Raw genomic sequence first — 22,159 nt, forward strand, 5'->3', positions numbered from 1 at the left:
TTTCTTTAGTCAAGTTGATAATTGCATTGCCAGTAATTTAGGAAGCTTGGCCCTGAAAGGGCCCCTCACCAGGCCCCATAGCAAATTTCGGTTATACGCTGGAAGTTGTACGTGTCCTCTAGGGAGCATTCTGCCACAAAGATTTTTCAAATCGGCTCATTAATAGTCGAGCCAGAAATATTTCAGTGCCGCAAACCCATGATTTCAGCAGGCGGGCTCCACTGCCAAGCAAGATGCTCTCTCCACTCGCCCCGTCTAGCCTACGCAAGCGAAATTTCTTCCCTGTGTTGAGCATAGCGTGACGCGTACATCACAGGCCCCGCCTTCATTTTTTTTTTCTCTTCCTCGCCTTTTTTTTTTTTTCCAGCGCTACGCAGTTCTGTTGACGGTGTCGCGTGCGAGCTGTTGCCTTGCGAGCTGTTGATTTTGCGCGCTGTGTACAAGAAAACATGACTAGTGGTATAATTCAGTGCTACATAAATACTGAGGCAGAACAAGCGGATCACAGAGCGTGTCACGTGCTAGAACACGGTAGAAAATGGCATAGTTTCGGTACCTGCGCACGTGACCGTACGACCGTTGGAATAAGCAGACGAAGCGAAAGTACATCTCTCTTGCTTCAGTGCAAAGTACCAAAAACATGCAGACATTCCATTTGTGTGTTTTATTATTTCTCTAAACTTCAAGTCATCAATTAAAGCAATAGATTGCACAGATAACAGATATTGTCTTGAATAATTCTTGCAGTCGCGTGTCACCACAAGTGACGCCACACTGTGGACACGATTACGTAGGCGCAGGGGCACGATTACGTCACTGTCCGGCTTGGAGCCTGGCGGCCGTCAAGAGAAGGAAAAGTGGTGTTCGGTTTGAAATTTCAGATCTTTCAGCGGCGCGTAGCGATGCAATACTTTGCAGACACGATTGTTATCGGGCAATGTATGCTCTGCGCTTGTCAGCTCAATATGGCCAGACCTGGTGAGGGGCCCTTTAATGTCTTTAGGTACGTTGATTTCTTGATCGTCACAGAAGTAGAGAACCTAAATAGTAAAGTAACTGGCATTTTAAAGATATTTCAGGAATGCAGTAAAGGTTTAAAATTTACTTTTGAGTTGCCTGCCAAGGATGAGATTCAATTCCTGAATATTAGAATGAGGCTTTGGGAAGACCATTTCTGTTGGGTATACAAGCCTCGTTTGGCAAAGGTGCTTTTAAAATTTTCCTCAGGACACTCAAAAACATTAAAAACCAGTATTGTTTATGCCACGCTGCACAAGATGTTACAGAAGACATGTGAGCATTCATTGAGGGAGGGTTTTTCTTGCACAGATTCAGAGATTACAGAATGCTGGTTACCCAGAAAGTGAGATCTTGAGGGCATGTCATAATCTTATTAAGTGGGTAAAGGGTACTAATACGGTAAAGGAAAAAGCAAGAAATTCCACATGCAATAAAAAAAGACCGGTGGTGGGGCCATATTTGCACAAGTTTTCGCATTGCTTGAAGAACGTGTCTAGTAGGTATCGGTTGTGTGTGGTCATGTCCGTACCCAACAAGCTTGGTACGATTTGTTCTCGTTTGCACCAAAAATCATTGGACCATGGCAAGGAATGCAGTTTCTGTTCCGAGAAGTTAAAAAATAGATATATGTAGATCTTGCATTGTGAAAAGGTTGCCCCTGTTATGCAGGAAGGGTTATGTGGGCCAGACCGGCCGTTGCGTGAACGTTAGATTAAAGGAGCAGTTCCGGCTGAGAGGGGGGCTTCGAACCGGCCATGGAGCTCCATGTGTCAGTAAGGTGCTTGGTGTAGTCTCGTGCGGATGCCATTCTCTCGGTAAGCGTGGAGATTATCCTATATTTGACATAAAAATTGTAACAGGGCAAACACATGCAACCACAAATTGTAACAAGGACGAGACGCAAGCGAGACACACCGCTTGTGTCTCGTCCTTGTTACAATTTGTGGTTGCATGTGTTTGCAATGTTACAATTTTTATGTCAAGTATGCACCAACTCACCCAGAAAGAAGTTTTAATGAGGTATCCTATATTCTCTCATCTTTTTAAAATTGTTCAATACTTAGAAGCATTTCTCTCGGAAACCATACTTAGTTGAAGGGTATTTTCCATGTCTCAGTAATTTCTCTGGTTGTATATGAGTGCTGATTGCCATGTTATCTGTTGATAACGTAACATTTTCTCAACTCTCTAAATTTATTAAGGCAGTCTTTCGCGTGCGTACCATGGCCACGCACGTGTATATCTCCTTCTGTTTCTCTACCGCAGTGCGCTTAAGAACCACGGCGCTGCAATTATGCTTCAGTAATTTTCCTTTTCCTTTTTTTTTCCTCCCTTATACTCGCTCTCCTAACTACTACACACAGAAACAAGTGAACAGGGCTCACATTCGATCCCATAAATGAGAAAAAATATATATATAGAAAATTATCAGTCATAGCACTTGTAGTACAGCCCTCTGGGCCGTTCTCTCTCCGAAAGTAGTCCTATTAGAGTTATTATAATTAGACAAAGGCATTTCGCTCTCATGAGCAGCAGTCCTTGGGATAGTTACCCGGGCTAGCTTCCCACGCCAAGCGTGCCGCGCTCGGCTCGCACCTGCTTAAGCTTTTCCTAGTCTCTAGGGCCACTCGAGTCCGCTCGATTTGAACTAAACAATGTCCGCACAACCTTGGGTGATCGGAACGCACATGATCTATGCCCGGCCGGCTGAGAGGGGGGCTTCAAACCGGCCACGGAGCTCCATGTCTCAGTAAGATGCCTGGTGTAGTCTCGTGCGGACGCCATCCTCTTGGTAAGCACAGAGATTATCCTATATTCCCTCATCTTTTAATATGTTCAATACTTAGAAGCATTTCTCTCGGAAACCATACTTAGTTCATGGGAATTTTCCATGTCTCAGTAATTTCTCTAGTTCTATTCGAGTGCTGATTGCCATGTTATCGGTTGATAACGTAACGTTTCTTCAAATCTCTAAATTTATTAAGGCAGTTTTACACGTGTACCATGGCCACGCGTGTTTGTATCTCCTCCCGCTTCTCTATTGCGGGTGCGCTTTAGAACCACGGCGCTGCAATTATGCTTCAGTAATTTCCCTTTTCCTTTCTTTTTTCTTTTTGCCTCCCTTATACTCGCTCTCTTATCTACTACATGCAGAAACAAATGAACAGCGCTCGCGTTCGATCCCATAAACGATAATATATATATATATATATATATATATATATATATATATATATATATATATATATATATATACACACCCCGATGAAGATCGGTCCACCAATCGAAACTGTCGAAATTAAATACTTGTTCTGTTTACCTTGTAGCACCACTCAAGTTCTTTACGTTTGAAAGGTAGCCTGAAGAATCCCTCTTTGCCTACTACATATATCTATATAAATATACAGTAAAAGCTCGTTAATTCGAACCGCAAGGGGAAGCCGCTTGAGTTCGAGTTAACGAAAGTTCGAACTAACGAAAGTGAAGGAGAGCAACAGTACACTCAGATTTGGAAGCAGTAGGGCATGTCAGAAAGTGATGGCGTTTGCTGCGGGCACACGCCATCTTCAAGTCGAAGCTTTGGGTCCGACTGTGCCCCACCACCGATGTCCACCGAAACGAACGTTAGCCGAGGCTTAACACCATCACAATGAATCGCAATGGCCAATACCTCCTAATCTGAAAACAGAGGTGCACAACCGATGAAGACTGCCGAGACAAAGACGCTGAACATGTGAAGGTGGCGAAGGCCCTGATTCGTTGGTTCTTGATTGCAAGCGCAGCTGCGACGTACTTGATTCGCTGTGTTTTGGCGCCTGCCGTGCCATCTCCGCACAACATTAGCAGCTGTACAAGATTTGTAAAGCCTCCGAGATTCGCAACGGGCAAGAAGTCTCGGAGGTTACGTAGAACGGAGAGGCGGCAGCTGCCGCTGGCTTCTGGCTGACCCCGCGCAGGTTAGATTTTTTTCCGATTTTGCCTTCTCTCGCCGTTCTCTCCATTTCGGAGGCAATACAGCCTTGTGTATAGGCAGTAGGCGTGTTTCTCTGGTCGTGTGCCAGGCGAGCGTAGTTCGAATTATCCGTAAGGGAACCTTCTCGCGTTCGAATTAACGGACATTTTTATACATAGACTTCTGTGGAGCTTGGCCGGACCAAATCTTACAGTTCGATTTATCCATAAATTCGAATTATTGAAGTTAACGAGCTTTCACTGTGTGTATGTACATACATATATATATATATATATATATATATATATATATATATATATATATATATATATGCGCGTGTGTATAGAAATTATCAGTCATAGCTCTCATAGCACAGCCCTCTTGGCCGTTCTCTCTCTGAAAGTAGTCACATAAGAGTTATTATAGTTAGACAAAGGCATTTCGCTCTCGTGAGCAGCAGTCCTTGGGATAGTTACACGGGCTAGCTACCCATGCTAAGCGTGCCGCGCTCGGCTCGCACCTGTTTAAGCTTTTCCTAGTCTCTAGAGCCGCTCGAGTTCCCTCTTATCGACAGGCGGCCATTTTTTCCAAGAAAGTATGCCTTCCAACCATCGCGAACAATCATCGGACAAAATCGGACAAAGCGGACAAAATTGACCATCGTGGACAACATCCGTCTCTCACCACTCAAGTACAAGGCTCTGGACAGGAGCTATGCCGCTTCAATGTAACCTGGGGCCTGACGGACCAAACGGCTGAGCTATCTCTCCGGGCAACATCCAAGGGTCACGAGTTCAAATCCCCTGTTCTCTTCCTTTTTTCCCCTTTTTCCTTTTCTTTATCTCTTTTCTTCAAGTTTATCAATAAAAAAAAATCCTCCTCTATTATTTATGGCCACTCATATGCAGGTAATAAACTACAAGGTCTCTCCAGTTGAGTGCCATCTGTGCAGTTTAACAGAGATAAGATTGGTCGACCTTGACTGATCGAAGAAGGCACCACTGTAGGTTAAATGAGACGTACAACTCCTGCGGTGGCGAAGAGGTAGAGTATTCGCCTCGCGAGCCAGCGGACCGTGGTTCGAATCGCGGTGCCGCGCAATTTTTCACCAGATGAAAAAAAAAACACCAAATCCACATGTGGATAAAATTGCATAAACAGGCCTGAAGTGCGGCCTGATCCCGGTGACCAGAACCGGCAACGGACTCTCTCACCAAAGCAGGATTGGCCACCCTAGTGCAGTACTTGGCCGCAACCTACTATATGAATACAACAATCAGACCTCGGCCCTCAGTCCCCAGCAGCCGCAAAGCAACTGACCACGGCAACAGTCAGACCTGTGACGCAGCAGAGGGTGCTAAGAATCCCTAGCTCCGGACAGGCCGCCATTAGAATCTGAACCTGGCAACGTTTAACGTTAGGACGTTACCTAGTGAGGCGAGTCTAGCAGTGTTATTGGAGGAATTAGAGGGTAATAAATGGGATTTAATAGGGCTCATTGAGGTTAGGAGGAAATAAGATGTATATACAGTGCTAAAAAGCGGGCACGTCCTGTGCTACCGAGGCTTAGCGGAGAGACGAGAACTAGAAGTCGGATTCCTGATTAATAAGGATATAGCTCACAATTCTATAGCATTAACGAGAGGGTGGCAGGTCTTGTTGTGAAACTTAATAAGAGGTACAAATTGAAGGTCGTACAGGTCTACGCCCCTACATCCACTCATGATGACCAGGAAGTTGAAAGCTTCTATGAAGACATGGAATCGGCGATGGGTAAAGTAAAAACAAAATACACTATACTGATGGGCGACTTCAATGCCAAGGTAAGGAAGAAGCAGGCTGGAGACAAGTCAGTGGGGGAATATGGCATAGGCTTTAGGAATAGCAGAGGAGAGTTATTAGTTCAGTTTGCAGAACAGAATAATATGCGGATAATGAATACCTTCTTCCGCAAGCGGGATAGCCGAAAGTGGACGTGGAGGAGCGCGAATGGCAAGACTAGAAATGAAATAGACTTCATACTCTGCGCTAACCCTGGCATCATACAAGATGTGGATGTGCTCGGCAAGGTGCGCTGCAGTGACCATAGGATGGTAAGAACTCGAATCACCCTAAACTTGAGGAGGGAACGGAAGAAACTGGTACATAAGAAGCCAATCAATGGCTTAGCGGTGAGAGGCAAATTAGAGGAATTCCGGATCAAGCTACAGAACAGGTATTTGGAAGAGGAAGAGGACCTTAGTGTTGAAGCAATGAACAACAATCTTATGGGTTTCATTAAGGAGTCTGCTAGAGAAGTTGGTGGCAATTCCGTTAGATAGGATACCAGTAAGCTATCGCAGGAGACGAAAGATCTGATCAAGAAACGTCAATGTATGAAAGCCTCTAACCCTACTGCTAGAATAGAACTGGCAGAACTTTCGAAGTTAATCAACAAGGGTAAGATGGCTTACATAAGGAAGTATAATATGGATAGAACTAAACATGCTCTCAGGAACGGAGGAAGCCTAAAAGCAGTGAAGAAGAAACTATGAATAGGCAAGAGTCAGATGTATGCGTTAAGAAACAAAGCCGGCAATCTCATTACTAATATGGATGAGACAGTTCAAGTGGCTGAGAAGTTCTATAGAGATTTATACAGTACCAGTGGCACCCACGACGATAATGTGAGTGAGAATAGTCTAGAGAAATTTGAAATTCCACAAGTAACGCCGGAAGAAGTAAAGAGCGCCTTGGGAGCTATGCAAAGGGGGAAGGCAGCTGGGGAGGATCAGGTAACAGCAGATTTGTTGAAGGATGGTGGGCAGATTGTTCTAGAAAAACTGGCCACCTTGTATACACAACCCCTCATGACCTCGAGCGTACCGGAATCTTGGAAGAACGCTAACATAATCCTAATCCATAAGAAAGGGGACGCCAAAGACTTGAAAAATTATAGACCGATCAGCTTACTGTCCGTTGCCTACAAAGTATTTATTAAGGTAATCGCAAATAGAATCAGGAGCACCTTAGACTTCTATCAACCAAAGGACAAGGCAGGATTACATAAAGGCTACTCAACAATAGACCATATTCACACTATCAATCAGGTGATACAGAAATGTGGGGAATATAACTAACTCTTATATATAGCTTTCATTGATTATGAAAAAGCGTTTGATTTGGTCGAAACCTCAGCCGTCATGGAGGCACTACGGAATCAGGGTGTAGACGAGCCATATATAAAGATACTGAAAGATATCTATAGCGGCTCCACAGCCACCGTAGTCCTCCATAAAAGAAAGCAACAAAATCCCTATAAAGAAAGGCATCAGGCAGGGAGATACGATCTCTCCAATGCTATTCACAGCGTGTTTACAGGAGGTATTCAGAGACCTGGATTGGGAAGAATTGGGGATAAAAGTTAATGGAGAATACTTTAGTAACTTGCGATTCGCTGATGATATTGCCTTGCTAAGTAACTCAGGGGACCAATTGCAATGCATGCTCACTGACCTGGAAAGGCAAAGCAGAAGAGTGGGTCTAAAAATTAATCTGCAGAAAACTAAAGTAATGTTTAACAGTCTCAGAAGAGAACAGCAATTTACAATAGGTAGCGAGGCACTGGAAGTGGTAAGGGAATACATCTACTTAGGGCAGGCAGTGACGGTGGATCTGGATCATGAGACTGAAATAATCAGAAGAATAAGAATGGGCTGGGGTGCGTTTGGCAGGCATTCTCAGATCATGAACAGCAGGTTGCCATTATCCCTCAAGAGAAAAGTGTATAACAGCTGCGTCTTACCAGTACTCACATACAGGGCAGAAACCTGGAGGCTTACGAAAAGGGTTCTACTTAAATTCAGGATGACGCAACGAGCTATGGAAAGAAGAATGATGGGTGTAACATTAAAGGATAAGAAAAGAGCAGATTGGGTGAGGGAACAAATGCGAGTAAATGACATCTTAGTTGAAATCAAGAAAAAGAAATGGGCATGGGCCAGACATGTAATGAGGAGGGAAGATAACCGATGGTCATTAAGGGTTACGGACTGGATTCCAAGGGAAGGGAAGCGTAGCAGGGGGCGGCAGTAGGTTAGGTGGGCAGATGAGATTAATTAGTTTGCAGGGACAACATGGCCACAATTAGTACATGAGCGGGGTTGTTGGAGAAGTATGGGAGAGGCCTTTGCCCTGCAGTGAGCGTAACCAGGCTGGTGATGATGATGTGATCAGTAAAAGGTATGGGGGCTTTACACTTGCCTTTGCATTGTAGAGAATGTGCGTGCCAACCGTGAGCGGAAGAAACTGCTTGTTTGTTCGATATAGAGATCAAACCACAAGGGAGATTATGGAAGCTATTCATATTGATAGGGAAGGGGAAAGTGCGTCAGCGGACCGTCTCGTCACTCTTAGTCAAAAAGAATTGAGATACTTGGAAGAAAGTGTTTCACGGTAGATTGTTGTTAAGTTTGATAGGGAAGTTTTCCATTCGGTTTATGGTTTTTTTTGTTTTGACACACTGGTTTTATCCACGTAATGATGCACTGATGTTTTCCACACGTATTTCGACAAGTCCCCAGGATGGCTCTGAATGCGCATGAACAGTCACTTAGTTGTTGACATGTTGGCCTGTGTATATATATGTGACTTTCCTCAAAATGAACTTCAGTGGTGAATTGCCCTCCATTCAGTTCTTGCTGTCAACCTATAGATGGCAATGCATCCACAGCCCCCTCTCCCGTCGATCTCGCCTGTCTCAACCACGCATGGCACAACACTGGATCCAACGTCATTGACACGTACCCGACGTGACATAAAAGCGACGCACGGGCCAATCCTCTTCAGTGTGTCTGGCAGCGGCATGGCAAATGGTTCTTGGAAACGTGTGCTTCATTTTGCAGGTAGGCCACAATTGTGCTTTCAAATGTTATAGGAATGATAATTGTTTCTTATTGCTGCTTCCAGACCCTCAGCACTTTGTGTGTATTTTTCTTGTGCACTGCATTCCTTAAGAATTTTGTTGCAACTGTCCAGCAATGTTAAGACTAATGCAGGCCCAAAGTAAGGAGGAAATTCTAACAGAACTGTTAGCTGGACAAGCACGAATCAGCGCAGAGATTACCGCGCTCCACTCTAGAATGGCTTCTTTTAAACAGCATGTTTCGCACATAGAGGCATTGGCTTCAACTGCAAATGACACTCTTCAGTGCGTTCATGATCTTGAGAAAACTGTTGATAACCTTAAATGTTTCATCACCAAACTTCACCGCAAAAACGATGACCTGGAAAACCGATCTCGTAGGAATAACTTAAGCATCTATGGCTTGAAAGAGCCATCAACAGAAACTTCTGAGTAGCTATTAGCTTCTGTATCGGAGTTGCTGTCTTCCAAACTTGGAATACAATGCGAAGGTATTGAATACTGTCACAGGCTTGGCACGCAAAGAAATGAAAATACGAGACCTGTAATTTTTAAACTGCTAGACTTTAGAACGAAGCTTTCCATCCTTAAAAACGCTAGCAAACTAAAAGGATCTGATACGTACATAAGTGAAGACTTTTCTGCACATGTACGGCAAATTCGAAAGGCTTTCTGGGACAATTCGGTTGATATCTGCAAAGAAGCAGATAAGTATAAATTGCAGTACGATTCCCTGATAGTCTACAGTGTTCGTTACACTTGGGATGATGTTTGCAAAAGGCTTGTTAAGGCTTCACGTGCTTCAGTGCCTACGAACACAGAGTGACTCGTTAATGAGCAGAAACTAACTCTTTTGAACATAAATGCTCGAAGCTTGCTTAATAAGCTTCAAGATTTAAATTGGCTTGTAGAGTGCTACAGTCCGTCAATTATTTGCGTAACAGAAACACGGTTCAACTACTCTATTACTCGGTTATCAGAAACGACAGACAGTTTGCTAAAGGAGGGGGTGTAGCATTATTTATTAGAAAAGGCATTGAAATTTTTGTATTGCCAGAACTTCCGAATACTGAGTCTGTTTGATGCCAGATAAACATCTGTGGTTTCGTGACAGTTGTGTGTGCTCTATACTGCCTGCCCGGTTCTGAAAACATTTTCTCGCACATTACAGAATACATAGCGGAACACAGGCTCCAGAATTATAAAATGATCATTACAGGTGATTTTAATACTCCTTGTATCGATTGGAACTTGTTCATTTCAACAGGTCGTGACAAGACTGTTTGTGAATCCCTAATTAATATGGCTATATCATTTGATTTAACACAAGTGGTTGAATGTGCAACTTGGGTCAACTCTGTTCTTGACCTTGTTTTTGTTAATGAAGAGTTGTTACAGTGCAGTTTTCAGTGGGACGTAGTCGACGGACTGTCAGATCACAAGGGCGTTTTCATGAAATTTAACGTGGTTTGTGAGCCCCATAAGCCAACATTCAATATGGTTACAGATTTCACCCATGCTAACGACCATGCTATTGTTGAACTGCTAGAGTCGTCTTTCAGAGATTTTGCGTCTGGCAGTGAAACGTGCAGTGTTGATGTTTGTTTGAGCAGTTTCGCAGTTTAATACATAGCTCTGTGCTTCAGTTCGTCCCTACAAAATGTGTGAAACATAACACAAAACATGCATGGTACACAAGAGACATAATTCAACTCATAAGACGCATCAAGCGTATGCGCAAGCCCAGCCGGTCACGAAACGAAAACCTTGACTCACTACTTCTTTAACTCAAGTCTGAGCTAAAAACAAAAATAACAGAAGCTAAACACTTTTACTTCAACACAACACTGTCAGCCTTCATGAAAGAAAACACATCGAAATTTTGGAAAACAATACTAACTTCTTCCCATGACTCTGCATCCTTCATTATCAACCTTATCATTATCATCCTTGCTCTGATCTCGTAACCATTTCTGAAGCCTTTAATAGCTACTTTCACTCTGCCTTTCATCTTGATGATGGTACCAATCCTCCTTTCACTTATAGCTCGAAACACCAGTTACCCAACCTCGAAGTAAGTTACGCTGGGGTTTACAATCTGTTATTAAAAATTTACACAACTAAAAGTGCGGGGCCAGACACCATACCTAATATGTTCTTAAAAAGGTATTCGGAATGGAGTGCCCGTTATCTTACAGTCATTTTAAATAAATCATTGGACACATCCTTTATTCCCCAGGCTTGGAATATTGCCAATGTGATCCCTGTGTTTGAATCTGGTGATAAACAACAAATTAGTAATTACCGACCAATCTCCCTAATTTCCACTTGCTGCAAGCTTCTTGAGCACATTATTCACAAGCACATTGTTCAGTATTTAACTTGTCATAATCTACTGTCACACTGTCAGTACGGTTTTCGATCTGGTTCTTCCACTGTTACTTAGCTCATTTAATTTACTCACAACATAGCTTCCGCATTAAATAATCGCAATCAAATTGATGCAATATTTATAGTTTATTCCAAAGCGTTGACTGTTGGGCTAGTTGGTCGTCCATATTTGAAGTAGTAGCTTGGCGCAAATAAAACCACAGACACAAGGAAGACAGACAAGGACAAGCGCTACTCACAACTGTTTAATGGATAGGAAGGATAGTGCATATATATATATATATCCTCTTGTCACGCATGCGCCTACCAAGCAGAAGTGAAGCCGGCACATGCACATTAAAGGCGGTCGCGCAAGAAGTTAAATTCGGCATCCAGTAATGTGATAGAAGGCTCACTCACACATCTCACATCTCATCGCACGAGGCATGAGAAGCCCTTTGTTGAGTGCTCCAGTGGGGTTGTTTATGCAATTCCCTTGCACCCTTGTGGGCAGCTCTACATTGGTCAAACTGAGCGTTGTGTGAATGACCGTTTAAGGGAACATGCGCAAAAACTAAAGAAAAAAGAGGATAAGGGCGCACATTTGGTGGCTCATGTTACCGCGTGTGGTTGCGACGCTCGATTTTCTGAGACAACTATTCTTGGCAGGAGCGGCAACGCGTCTTCCCGACTCGCTCTTGAGGCCTTCTTTATCAAGAAGAATAGAGATAGATGTGTGAGTGAGCCTTCTATCACATTACTGGATGCCGAATTTAACTTCTTGCGCGACCGCCTTTAATGTGCATGTACCGGCTTCACTTCTGCTTGGTAGGCGCATGCATGACAAGAGGATATATATATATGCACTATCCTTCCTATCCATTAAACAGTTGTGAGTAGCGCTTGTCCTTGTCTGTCTTCCTTGTGTCTGTGGTTTTATTTGCGCCAAGCTACTACTTCAAATATTCCAAAGCATTTGACATGGTCTGCCATAATAAGCTTCTTCATAAACTACGTATCATACTTAACGGCAATAATTTACTCAACTGGATAACCGACTACTTATACTTAAGATCCCAGTTTGTCACTTTCAACTATGCACAGTCATCGTCAGCCACTTTAACTTCAGGTGTATCCCAAGGATCGGTGCTTGGGCCTCTATTATTTATAATTTTTATTAATGATGTAGCAAATGTTATTAATGACACCGCAGTGAAGTTACGCCTATATGCCGATGACTGCATGCTTTATCGTAACGTTGCTAATTCCTATGATCAAGAGGAACTAAACAAAGTGTTTTCACTGTTCTGTGAATGGAGTAACACAGGGCAAATGAAAATTAATTTTGTTAAAACAGTTGCAATGACCTTTGGTAACAAAAAGAATCCGCTGCATTTCTCTTAGATTAATAATGGTAACTACTTGACCCATGTCACTGAGTTCAGATACCTGGGTGTTATTTTTTCATATAGCTTAAAATGGAATGGTCATATTAATAAAATCTCCGGGAAAGCACTTCGCAAACTTGGCTATCTCAAGTTAACCTTAAAAAATGCCACGAACGAATGTAAATTATCTGCTTACAAATCACTAGTTCGACCGATCCTGGAGTACGCCTCAGCTGTTTGGTCTCCTCACTATGTGCACTGCATTGACCGTTTAAAATCAGTTAAAAGAAAGCAATACGATTCATCTTCGGCCGGTAAGATCACAACTTTGCACGTTCTTCACATATGCACACTTTATCTTCGCAAACGTTAGAACATAGGCGCACACGTGAACTTATCATCATGCTGCACAAGATCATTGACATATCATCTAGCATTCAGACACCCTTTTCATTTGTGCCCTTAAGTGCACGTGCAACCCGACAGAACCACCCATTAAACATTGTTTCATTCAAATCACATATAGACTGCTTTAAATTCTTTTTTTCCCGCTAACTGTTGAAATTTGGAATCGATTGGACAGCTCACTTCCAATTGAAGAGTTCCAATTGCCAATTGAAGAGTTCGTTGTTCAGCTGCCTAACAATTTGACTTGTTGATCTGTCTTTAATACTTCTGTGTTATCTATTTCTATGCTGCCCATGTTTTTTGTTTTTACTAATGTATGTACCCACTCCTGCAATGCCACCCTTACGAGACAGTATTTGTGAATAGATAAATAAAAATAAATTGCTTCCCTCTGGATGAGCTGCACCATCTAGTGGCGCCACCGTGAAATCCATGTGTTGTTTTCAAAATGTGACAGCTAGTGCATTTATTATTTTTTCTCATTGAAGAGAAGTGGCAACACAGTGTATAGCTACACTGCTTGCTTGCATATTGCGTTAATGCCGTCATCCATTGTGACATGGGTTCTGCATTTTTTTTTTAGGCGCCAATGCTAACACCAGAGTATGCATGCATGTCAAATTCTGTCTTTGGCCCATGCAAAACATTTTCTTTCAGACTGCATTCCTAGTAAATATCTGTGTTGATTTGTGCTCCGGCTTGTGTCCTCTCTGTTTCTTTCCTTTCTCTCTTTTTCGCTGAGCAGTACTCAATCTGACTTGCCAACATGTCGAGAAACAAAACAATCGAGATTTAAAAATACAGAACTTTGCAACAGTCATCCCAAAGGAACTTGAAAGATGCTTGCACTATACGAACCAGTCGCTGGCACCCCTGCAGCTCTGCCCTAATCACTGTCCTTCCCGTCCGGAGTGGGCGCACCTGGTGGAGGGTGCCATTCTCTGTGGAGCTGAGCACGTCAAAATACTCGGCTGGTAGGTGGACATGAACCTGCAGGCCCTGTGACAACCATACCCTAGACTGTGACAACCTTACCTGTGCCCACAGAGAGGACACTCACCTTGCCAGCGTGAACCTGGTGGTGGTGCTCATCAAAAAGCAGCACCAGGACCTGGTATATGCCCTGGCGCTCCAGCACCCAGGACTTCCCTGGGGACACAAACAAACCTGCCAGAAGAAATGCCAACAATGCTGAAAAAATATTTAAGCCTTCAAGACCTTTCGTGTGCCATTTACTTCAAAATCAAGGTAGGTGCCAAGTTGCAACAAAATTTAAATACATTGGAATAGTTGTCCAACAGACCACATGCAAAGACGAGAAGGGCACGTAATGGTGGAAGGAACTGTTGCCTTTGTCGCCATTAGGAGATGTTGCCTATTTGCGTGCCAGCAAGGTATTATACAGACTTCTTTGTCAGGCAGCAGTATCCACACTCTGGTCACACGATGACCACCTGAGCTCAAATGACGAGGTGCTACGTTTGACAACAAACCCATCACTTGTGAACAGTGCAGGCATGACATATACCATATACTGCACATCCTTTTAAATTGCATCTATGCTTCTTTTCCTTACTAAAGTGCTTCATTTAATCTAAGCATACCGTATTTACACGATTGTAAGTCAACCCCTTTTTTAAAATTTGAAAGTCTGAAGTTGGGGGGTCGACTTACAGTCGAAACCAAAACATGGCCCGGCCAAAAAAAAGCGATACCAACGGGAGCTACAACGTAGTTACAATTTTATGTTTGCTCTATCGCCCTACCCGTATCTTTTGGCTATCCCGCATGTTTGTTCGCTTTTCGGAAGGGTTTTTCCACATTTTTGAGAGCTTTACAGTGCATGCAACACTCATGGGGGGGGGGGGGGGGGGTCGATAGTTGACGGAAGCGCCGCTGTTCCCATTTGCGGCGGCATCCTCAGAACGGCGGCGCTTGCGGGGAGTATCGGTAGTTCATGGAAAAGCAGACACCGCTCGCAGGTTTCTCTTTCTATGTTTAGAGGCATTGGTATTGGTTTGACGCGTTTCACTTGACTGCCGGCTACGTGCTACTTCCATTTTTGTATAGGTGTTCTGTGCAACTTCTATGCTTCCCCAGTCGTCATGAGTGCTCCAGGCCCACTAATCATTCGGCACTCGTTCACAGCAGCGTTCAAGAGGGCTGCCATCCTTTATGCCGAAGAAACAACTCACTGCGCAGCGGGCCGCAATTTCGATGTTTCTAAACGGGTGGTGCGAGAGTGGCGACTGCAGCGAAGCGAAATGTGACGGCAAGTGAGAAATTTCCCACGTGCAGAAGTCTGGACGCTTTCCGGAGCTGTAGGCTAAGCTTGTGGCGTACGTCGCTGAAATGCGTGATCGGTCCCTGCCAGTGAAATGCGACGTGGTCATGAAACAAGCCCGGATCTTCGCCTTAATTTTAAGGTTCTGCTCCGCCGTGAGTACAACGAATGGCTGGCGGCAGAAGACTGCCAAATTACGCCAACTGGACCTGTCAAAAGAGCCTCCCTGACGGCTGCGTGTGGTTGGGTGCATTTGGCGTGGGCTGCTGTTCTGCAAGATGTCCTCGTGCGGTCGTTGGCCAAATTTGAAATTTCGCTGGACCACGACGCGCTGTGGGACCGCAGCAACGATGACGATGGCAGCACTAGTGAAGTCGATTGGTCCAGTGACCATGTCAGCTACTAATAAATTTTCGGTATCGAATGAGCCCTCGGGTATGCTCTCATTTTTTTTTTTCAGGTCACGCGATATGGGGGGTCGACTTACATTCGAGTCGACTTACAAACGTGTAAATACGAACCTTTCTAAAACCTAGTAGCACATGCCAAATATTTGTGGCATAGTCGCTGGTTTTCTGTTTGCTTATGACGTCATTTTTTAAAAGCATCAAACTGCTCAGACCAGTCTAAACCCTGAAGTGTGTGATCCAAGCAACAGGAAAATGGACAGTAAAATGCAAGCAGGGCGGCTCAGCACAGAGCCCATTAAAGGGTTTCTTGATAACAAAGTTCCAAGCTATGGCAATTTTTGCTCCAATGTTCACAGACTTTGCATGAGCAGGCCAGTAGGCAGACAACATTTGATTGTTTGATCTGAGTTGAACTTGAAACAGGGTGAAAATAAAGTATTTTTCTTCGTTTCTTAATGCACTGCTTGTGGCAATGACAAGCACATATATATTGCATAGTAGTGAGGTAAAATGAGGTTTTCATGCTTAAGACATGATGCAAATAGGAATAAAAGAAGGTTTTCGACGAGTGATACTTGAAAATTGGCCATAAAATAAAAAAATTAACATAAGGCGAGGAACGCTTAACGGGCCCGCCCCCTCACTAGGTCTGACAATTTTCAGCTAATGATCATGTGTGCTAAGTATTATATCCCTGTGCACCGTGGAAAGAGCTTAAATTTCAAACCAAATGCTGTTTGCCCTTTGCAGGCAGCATGCTCCCAGCTGGAGAGTCTACGTTTATTGCACAAGTGCGCCTACATTCATGGCAGTGCTGTGACATCGCTACTAGTGGCACAAGACTTTGAAAATTATTCAAGGCAACAGAAGTTATTTGTTTGATTTTTTGCTTCAAAATACGAATTATTGTTTAGAGAAATAATAAAACCTGCAAACCAAATGTCCCCGTGTCTTGTTTTACTTCGTACCATAGCACTAGAGACATACTTCCGTTTCATCTGCTTGTTCCCATGTCATGCAGTCGTGCATGCGGAGAGCGAAACTCTGTCATCTTCTAACATGTTCCACCGTGCGACCATGCTTTGTGATTTACTTCCGTCTGTTTCAGTGTTCGTGTAGCACTGACTTGTGCCGCTAGTCAGGTGTTCGTGCAAAATTGTGCGCTGTGTGAAATGAGACAAATGCAACAGCTCGTGCGAGAGACCGTCAGCGAAAGTACGCCACGCAGCAAGAAAGTAAGGGAAAAAAAAAGCCGAGGCTTGTGACGTATATGTCACATGGTCCTACAACTCCAGTATGGGAGAATGCAGGCAAGGAATTCCACTTGCCGAGGCTGGATGGGGGCAAGTGCAGAGGGCGTTATGTTGGCAATGATGCTCGCCTTCTGAAATAGTCGGTTCATGGCACTGAAATATTTCTATCTTAGATATTAATGAACCAATTTGAAATATACTTGCGGTAGAGCGCTCCTTAGAGGGCACATACCTTCCAGTGTATACCCAAATATTTGATATGTGGCCAGGTGAGGGGCTCTTTAAGGGGTTAAAATCTCGGACCACTATATTGACACATGTACTTCTTTACCGAGTGGCCATGTTTCATTGTTTAACAAATGTTATCGCTCAGCACAGGACGCGCCTGCATGTATCGGAAGTTTCTGGAATGTTATCTATGGTTTTATCCACTGTCTGTCGTCGCCAAACGTTGTGTAATCTTATTGCATGTATGCGCGACGCGAATGGTGTAGAACTTTCCGGAAGACACGCGGACACCAGCGATTACTCTGCAACATTCAATGGCTCATGCTGTTGAAAGTCGTAAACAACCAACATATATTGTTGCACCTGTGGTTGGGGGCCTGACGACGCAAGAGAGAGAGCGAGCCGGCGAACGGACGAGGGGACGTTCGCCAGGGCGAACAGACGAAGCCGTCCAGCTTAGTTAACACGCAGCAAAAGTTAGCGCAGTCGTCCAAGAGCGACAGCAATTAGAGTCAGCCCAGCGGCGCAAGCATTCATTCATACATATACAAAAGCCAAACCGCTTGAACTGCTGATCAGATTTCCACGACCGCGGACCGTATTCGTCACTATCGTTTTTCTTCGAGTACAGCCTGCTTTTAAGTGCACAAGTTCGCCCAATAAAACGCTAGTTTTACCATTCACAGTTTTGCTCCTTTCTTTACAGTCACTACCACGCGACATCTGGTGGAGGTGCTTTTCCTTCAGGTACCAGACGTCCCTGACAAGCCATGATCCAAGCCCAGACCACAAAGACAACATCAACGTCGTTCCGAACAATTGAGCATGCCGCCAGCTACAACAAGTGCCCCCAGAGCACGGACTTCTATCTGAAACGACCAAGATTGTGGCCAAGACAACCCCAATGGCAGCTGCAGCATCTCCCATCGTTCTGCAACAGCCAAGGCAGCAACCGACCTTCCATAGATCATCGTCTGAAGACCTATGAATGAATCGCGACTTTCAACAACTGGGACTCCGACGACAAGCTGCGGCATGTATACTTCCCCTTAAGAGGCTGCTGCCAGAAGGTGGCTTGAGAATCGGACTTCGACCCTGACAACATGGGACCTGTTCCATGGCGGCTTCCTGCAGACATTTACGAGCCTCATGCACAAGGAAAGGGCTGAAGCTGTGCTAGAAGCCTGAATACAACTATCCAACAAGACCATAGCAATCTTCACCGAGGAGATGACACACTTGTTCACGCCAACCTGGATATGCCTGAAGAGAATAAAATTCGGTCCCTCATGTGGGGTAAAGCTAGAGCTCTTCTCCAGATTGATACGAAACCCGCCCAGCACTGTTGCTGAATTAGTTTCCAAAGCCACAACCATTGAGAAGATGCTCGATATGCAGATAGGACAATATAACCGCCGAAACTACGCCTGTGTTCATGTACTCGGCAGTGACAACATGCGAGAGACCATCAGAGCAGTTGTTTGTGAGGAACTGCAGTTCTTCCCAAGGTCACAGCCTAAATCGCTGACATCGTCAAAGAAGAGGTCCAGTGATCACTTGGGGTTACTGAAGTGCAACCGCCATCGCCACAGCCCCAGGTGGAAACGATGACATATGCCGCCATCGCCCGTCGCTAGATTCCCCCTCCGCAGCAGCGCCAGGGCCCCATGACGCCGTGATTCCATCGCCAGATGCCGCCACCGCTGCCACCTTACCCACCTGTCGGCCAGCGAAATGCCCCGAGGAAGACAAACATTTGGCGTGCCCCTGAACACCGCCTGCTTTGCTACAATTGCAGGGAAGCCGGCCACGTGTACCGTCGATGCCCATACCGTGACTTGGGATTGCAACGGTTTGCCGTCCATGCACCATGTCCACAGCTTGGGGAGCACCCTCGTGACGTCGCTGATTACCATGCCGCCACTCAGTGGAGCTCTCGATGACCGTCCCGTTCGCTATCACCAGGACGCTGCAACGACGCTCATACACTGGCCCGCAGCCTGAGGCCGGTTTGCGAGCCCATATCCGGAAAGCTAAAAGCAGCAACCGATGGAAGTGAGGTTGCTGTTCGTCGAACTGACAAAGATCCTCTGCCACTGCCGAAGACTCCAAAAAGGCTTTTTTGACGACAGATCAACAAGCCGCCACCATCCCAACAAAGCCTAGAAGCAAAGAATATGTCGACAAAAGACCTGAGAATGTGACGTTTCAGCTGCACATCAACATGAAGCAGCCGTGATCCGACGTAAAGATCAAACTGCAACACATGAAAAAGAACCACCGACCTCAATGTGCTTCTCCATGGCCACGCAGTCACCACTTCAGTGGACACAGGAGCCGACTACTCCGTCATGAGTAGACCCCTCACTGCCCAGTTGAAGAAAGTTAAGACTGCATGGGAAGGCCCTCAAATTCGGACAGCTGGAGGACATCTAATAATGCCAACTGGAATCTGAACGAAAGAATTACCGTTCATGATCAGACTTACCCTGCCACCTTCATTATCCCCCAACAGTGTTCACGAGAAGTCATTCTCTGCATGGACTTCCTGAGCCAACATGGCACAATCATCTACCTGCAGTCAAAGTCAATAATGCTATCTGAAGATCAAGCGATACCACCAGAGATCCTTCGTAGTCGACAAGCCTTGAGTGTGCTATAAGATCAAGTGAGCATCCCGCCTCGCTCCAAAATTGTCATTTCCGTCGGCACCGAAACACCCGCACACGTAGAAGGCGTCATCGAGGGCGATCAATGCCTACTGCTCGATCATGAAATCTGTGTCGCAAGAGGGATCGCTTGACTGCATGGCAGAAAAGCAAAAGTGATGCTGACCAACTTCAGCCAGAAATTCAAGCACATCAACAAGGGCAGGACGATTGCACACCTTGAGGAAATTGTGGAAACCAGCAATGTGTTTGTCCTCTTGGATTCTGTCGCATCTACCACGACAACCATAGTTTCCGAACCAGACTTCAACATAAATGCAAGTCTCCTCCGAGTAAGCAGCAACAGCTCACAAATTTCCAACGATACAACTGCTTTTTGACATCCTTGAGGATTCGACAAACACCAATCACAAAACATCACATAATAACCAAAAAGTGCGCTCGACCACTTCGCCAGAGCCCTTACCAAGTTTCAACATGAGAATGTGAAGCTATATAAGGCAACAAGTCAACGAAATGCTCCGTGACATCATCTAGCTGTCGAAAAGCCCGTGAGCATCTTCTGTGGTCTTGGTGAAGAAAAAGGACGGAATCCTACGTTTCTGCGTAGATTATCATCGACTGAACAAGATCACGAAGAAGGATGTACACCCTCCCCCACAGATAGACGACACGCTGAATCAGCTCTGCAACGCAAAATACTTCTCGTCGATGGATCTTAAGACTCCTTACTGGCAAATAGAAGTCGACAAGAGGGATCAAGAAAGAACAGCCTTCATCACGCCAGATGGCTTCTACAAGTTCAAGGTCATGTCATTCGGTCTGTGCTCGGTGCCTGCAATGTTCCAGTGCGTGATAGAAACTGTGTTAGCAGGGGTGAAGTGGCAAAGCTGTCTTGTCTACTTGGAAAACGTCGTCTTCGGGAATTTCGACGATCACCTTAGGCGGCTTGCGACAGTACTAGAGGTCATCAAGTCATCAGGGCTCACTCTGAAGCCAGAAAAGTGACGCTTCGCTAACAATCAGCTTCTGTGCCTGGGCCACGTCATCAGAAAGTCTGGAGTCCACCCCGACCTGCAAAAGACAGCTGCCATCACAAAGTTCTAGCAGCCCATCGACAAGAAGGAAGTGTGCAGATTCCTTGGAATGTGTGCCTATACAGGCGCTTTGTCAAGGACTTTTCACGCATTGCTGAGCCGCTGACACATCTAAATGTGATGTCGAGTTCAAGTGGGAAACGCCGTAGGCCGACGCATTTCAAGAGCTCAAACGACCCATGCATACGCCACTGGCGCTTGCGCATTTTAACGAGGACACCGATTCAAAAATCCACAGTATGGGTGCTAGCTGGTCGCTGTCAAAAGCGGAAGGCAATTATTCTACAACCGAAAAGGAATGCCTCGCCATCATTTGGGCTACAGCGAAATTTCCCCTTTACCTATATAGCAGGCCATTCAAAGTCGTCAGCGACCATCATGCGTTGTGTTGGCTAGAAAATATAAAAGACCCTTCAGGACGGCTGGCACGGTGGTGCCTCAGACTGCAAGAATCTGGCATCACTGTAATCTACAAGTCCAGACGAAAACACTCTGATGTCAACTCCTTATCACGCGCCCCTCCACCGCAAGACACCGAGGAAGACTTCGCTGAACAGCAACAAGCAGACCGGGAGCTAAAAGGCCACGTAGAATATTTGGAAGGGAACACTGATGTTGTCCCTAGGGCATTTAAGTGAGGAGTGTCTTCACTTTCCGTTCAAAACAACTTACTCGTAAAGAAGACCTTCTCACCAGCATGCGCCAACTACCTCCTTGTTGTTCTCTGAACACTCGGTCCAGACATACTGCACGCCCTTCATGACAATCTGACTGCTGGGCACCTCGGATCCTCCCGGATGCTACCGAGAATACAGGAAAGGTATTACTGGCTGCACCTGACTGCCGATGTCGCCCGGCACATCAAGACATGCCGACACTGTCAGCGATGCAAGACACCACCGACAAGGCTAGCGGGGTTACTACAGCCGATCAAGCCCCTTGCCGACCAAGGTCTCCCCGACCAAGGCTCCCCGAGGTCTCAGTCCCTCAGGACTCAAATAAAGTTCTTGTCATGTCATGTCATGCCGACCACTTCAGCAGATCGGGATGGATTTGTTGGGACCGTTTTCAACGTCAACATCCGGAAATAAGTGGATTGTCATGGCAACCGACTACTTCACCTGTTACACTGAAATTCAAGCTCTGCCGAAAGGTAGCGCAGCCAAAGTGGCGAAA

General features: G+C 45.2%; 1 protein-coding gene across 3 annotated transcripts in view; it reads right to left on the bottom strand.

Moving 5' to 3' along the window:
• The window catches only part of LOC135909205 (nuclear pore membrane glycoprotein 210-like), a 286,256-nt gene that overhangs the window by 118,594 nt on the left and 145,503 nt on the right, over positions 1–22,159 (bottom strand). For all 3 annotated transcript variants that reach the window (XR_010566632.2, XM_065441064.2, XM_065441065.2), the window contains exons 8-9: positions 14,103–14,209; positions 13,901–14,041 (exon numbers count right to left, since the gene is read on the bottom strand). Coding sequence is in view for 2 of the 3 variants with exons in the window: in XM_065441064.2 (XP_065297136.1) it covers positions 13,901–14,041; positions 14,103–14,209 (248 nt within the window). In the remaining variant the exon portion in view is untranslated. The remainder of the gene's footprint in view (positions 1–13,900; positions 14,042–14,102; positions 14,210–22,159) is intronic.

This window comes from Dermacentor albipictus, chromosome 9 (assembly GCF_038994185.2).
Source record: "Dermacentor albipictus isolate Rhodes 1998 colony chromosome 9, USDA_Dalb.pri_finalv2, whole genome shotgun sequence".
In the NCBI taxonomy this organism is placed as follows: Eukaryota; Metazoa; Arthropoda; class Arachnida; order Ixodida; family Ixodidae; genus Dermacentor; species Dermacentor albipictus.